Here is a 2,607-nt window from a genome sequence, read left to right as displayed (position 1 = left end):
TGAGACACGGAGGGCTGACAGCTACCAGTACGCGGAGCTGGCTCTGTGAACACCGACAGGCTCTGCGTCCTGCCCAAGGGTGACCTGTGTGAGCCTGTTACTGGTGAGGGCCAGAGGCAGGAGAGAACATGCCCAGCTGCTTCTCCGGCCGCGATCTGAAGCAGCCGTGTCCCCGCTGTCCCCCGCCGTGCCACTCGGGCGAGGGCAGGCTCATGTTCTGCTCACCGGTGGGCCCGGGCGGCCGCCCCAGCGGTGTTCGCCCTGACGGCCCCTGACCTGCACCCTGACCCTTGCTGGCGGGGGGAGAGGTGGACTCAGAATTGTCGGAACCAGAGCTCGTGGGCGTGGCACTGTCCCCCAGCCCCAGGACTCCCTCCCGGTCCCCAGGTGCCCGCTCCCAGTACAGGAGCTGAGCTGGAGAGCAGATCCGAGGCCAGGGAAGGAATGTCGAGGGAGGGGAAGGAAGTCCACCACACGGCTCTTCGTCCACCCCGAGACGCGGAATTTGCTTTCTGCTTTGGGCGGAAACCTGGCTTTTTTGGCAGCTGGAGACCTGCCTCCCTAGGGGGTGACATGCATGCGGAAGACGCAGATCTGTAGCGATGCCCTGTGCACGGCAACAGCAGACATCGTCTTAAAATTAAGAAACCCTTTAACACTCTGATTTCTCCAGATGCCTTTGACAATGAACTCATCTTCAAAACACTCAAAGAAATCATCGAAGGGAAAACAGTCCAGATCCCCGTGTACGACTTCGTCTCCCATTCCCGGTGAGTGAGGCGCTCGGGCCGGGCGTGGCCGCCTTGCTCCGGGCAGGTCGCTCGCTGCTCGTCGCTCCAGGCGTGTCCCCATCCCCTGTCCCTGCCCACTGCGGCCTGTCTGGGAAGGGACAGTGGCCAGAGCGAGCCCCGTGGTGAGCACGGGCTGGAGCGTCTGTCCTGGCGCTCCCTGGAGCAGGCCGGACGTTGTCATTGGCTGTGAAGGGGGCAGGCTCGGTGGCCTCTGGGCACGGGCCCAGGCCGCGTCTACTGAGGAGGACCCCAAAGCCGAGGTCATGCGTCTCACTGCCAGTCCAGATGCCGTCTCTTCTCCGTCCTTCTGGACCTTTCTTCCGTCCCTCCCTTCCTCCCTCCTCCTAGTTGCCCCAGGACTGGGGGAGGGGTGAGGTTGCTGGCAGGAAACTGAGCCGGTTTTGAAAGTTCAGAGCGTTGGGCTCATGGACGCCAGGCCTGACAGTGGCCTTGCAAACACCATGGGAGGAGGTGTCGCGCCTGCTCTGTCTCTGCTCTGCGTCCGGCAGCAGGTGTCCATGACAAGGGGAAGGACGTCTGCCCCAGTTTCTGCTTCGTGGCCAGAGCTCAGACCCCCCGCCCAGTGCTCATGGTCCGTCCCTCGCACCCCGCCTGCTCAGCCGCCGCCCGCCCTGTGCTTTGCAGGAAGGAGGAGACGGTGACGGTCTACCCCGCGGACGTGGTGCTCTTCGAGGGCATCCTGGCCTTCTACTCCCAGGAGGTGCGGGACCTGTTCCACATGAAGCTCTTCGTGGACACGGACGCTGACACCCGGCTCTCCCGCAGAGGTGCGTGACACCCCGCCCGCCTGGAGTCTGAGGCCCGTGCCTTTTCTGATGGTCACCCAGCCCAGCCCAGCAGGCTCAGTGCAGCCCGAGGAGGTCCTGCTGCCCAGACTACAGGTCGCATCAAGAAGGGGTTGGTCCCTTCCTGTTGACAGTCACGAAAGGCTTACGAGGTCACAGAGGTGAAGTCAGCAGTTTAGTTCTGGTTTCTGCCCGTGCTGCCAGGCCTTATGTTCCCCCTGGGCGGGGGGTGTGGCAGAGCAGGGGGTGGGGTGACCGAGGCCAGGAACGAAAGGTGGCCGAGGCTCTGCGTGGACACCCAGGAAAGGATGAGTTAGCCCCATCACAGCAGATCGTCGGCAGGTCAGGGGTCAGGGGTCGTGATCTCCAGTCCAGAGGCCGACCTCAGAGTTAGGTATCCTTGGCTCGTGAAGCTGGTTGGCGGTGTGCCCAGCTGTGCACCTCATGGCTGGACCTGCAGCCGGGACCAGCAGGATGGACAAGCGAGTTCTGGGCCCACACTCTGCTCAGCAGTTGGAGCGTTGCTTCTGCTCCCGGGCGGGCCGGGGTTCAGGTCTGCGATGAGAAGCAGGGGAAGGAGGGGCCTCTGCTCCAGTCCCGGCAGACGCCTGGCTGGCTCTGCGACGGTGGTGGCTCTCGTGACCTCCCAGGCTTGGCTTTCTTTCTGGGGAAAAGGCAGACCTGGTGTTCAGGGTCGTGACCCTGGCCAGGCAGCAGCGACAGAGTCTTTTTTGATTCGTAATTGAGGCCTGAACTTGGCCGTGCCTCGCACCTCTGCCTCGGGGGCCTGGCTTGTCACCGAAAGCTACGAACCCCGGTCCTGCCTGCTCTCTGTGGCCGCATTAGCAGCATCAGGCATGGAAGGAAAAACACTGGAGTCTGTTTTTCTGTTGATCGTCTGATGGTCGGTCCCCCTGGGATGGCGGTGACAACCGAGGTTCTGCTGGTCAGTAAACGTCCAGGTCGGTGGTGACGATCACAGTCATGCTGGTCAGCGAACGTCCAGGTCG

General features: G+C 62.9%; 1 protein-coding gene across 1 annotated transcript in view; it reads left to right on the top strand.

Annotated features, from left to right (window-relative positions):
• UCK2 (uridine-cytidine kinase 2) overlaps window positions 1-2,607 on the top strand; it is a 17,732-nt gene that overhangs the window by 5,745 nt on the left and 9,380 nt on the right. Inside the window, exons 3-4 of the mRNA XM_011374220.2 lie at window positions 674-770; window positions 1,437-1,579. Coding sequence (XP_011372522.1) covers window positions 674-770; window positions 1,437-1,579 — 240 coding nt within the window. The remainder of the gene's footprint in view (window positions 1-673; window positions 771-1,436; window positions 1,580-2,607) is intronic.

Source organism: Pteropus vampyrus, unplaced genomic scaffold (genome assembly GCF_000151845.1).
Source record: "Pteropus vampyrus isolate Shadow unplaced genomic scaffold, Pvam_2.0 Scaffold241, whole genome shotgun sequence".
Taxonomy (NCBI): domain Eukaryota; kingdom Metazoa; phylum Chordata; class Mammalia; order Chiroptera; family Pteropodidae; genus Pteropus; species Pteropus vampyrus.
This window is presented reverse-complemented; position numbering and strand designations above follow the sequence as displayed.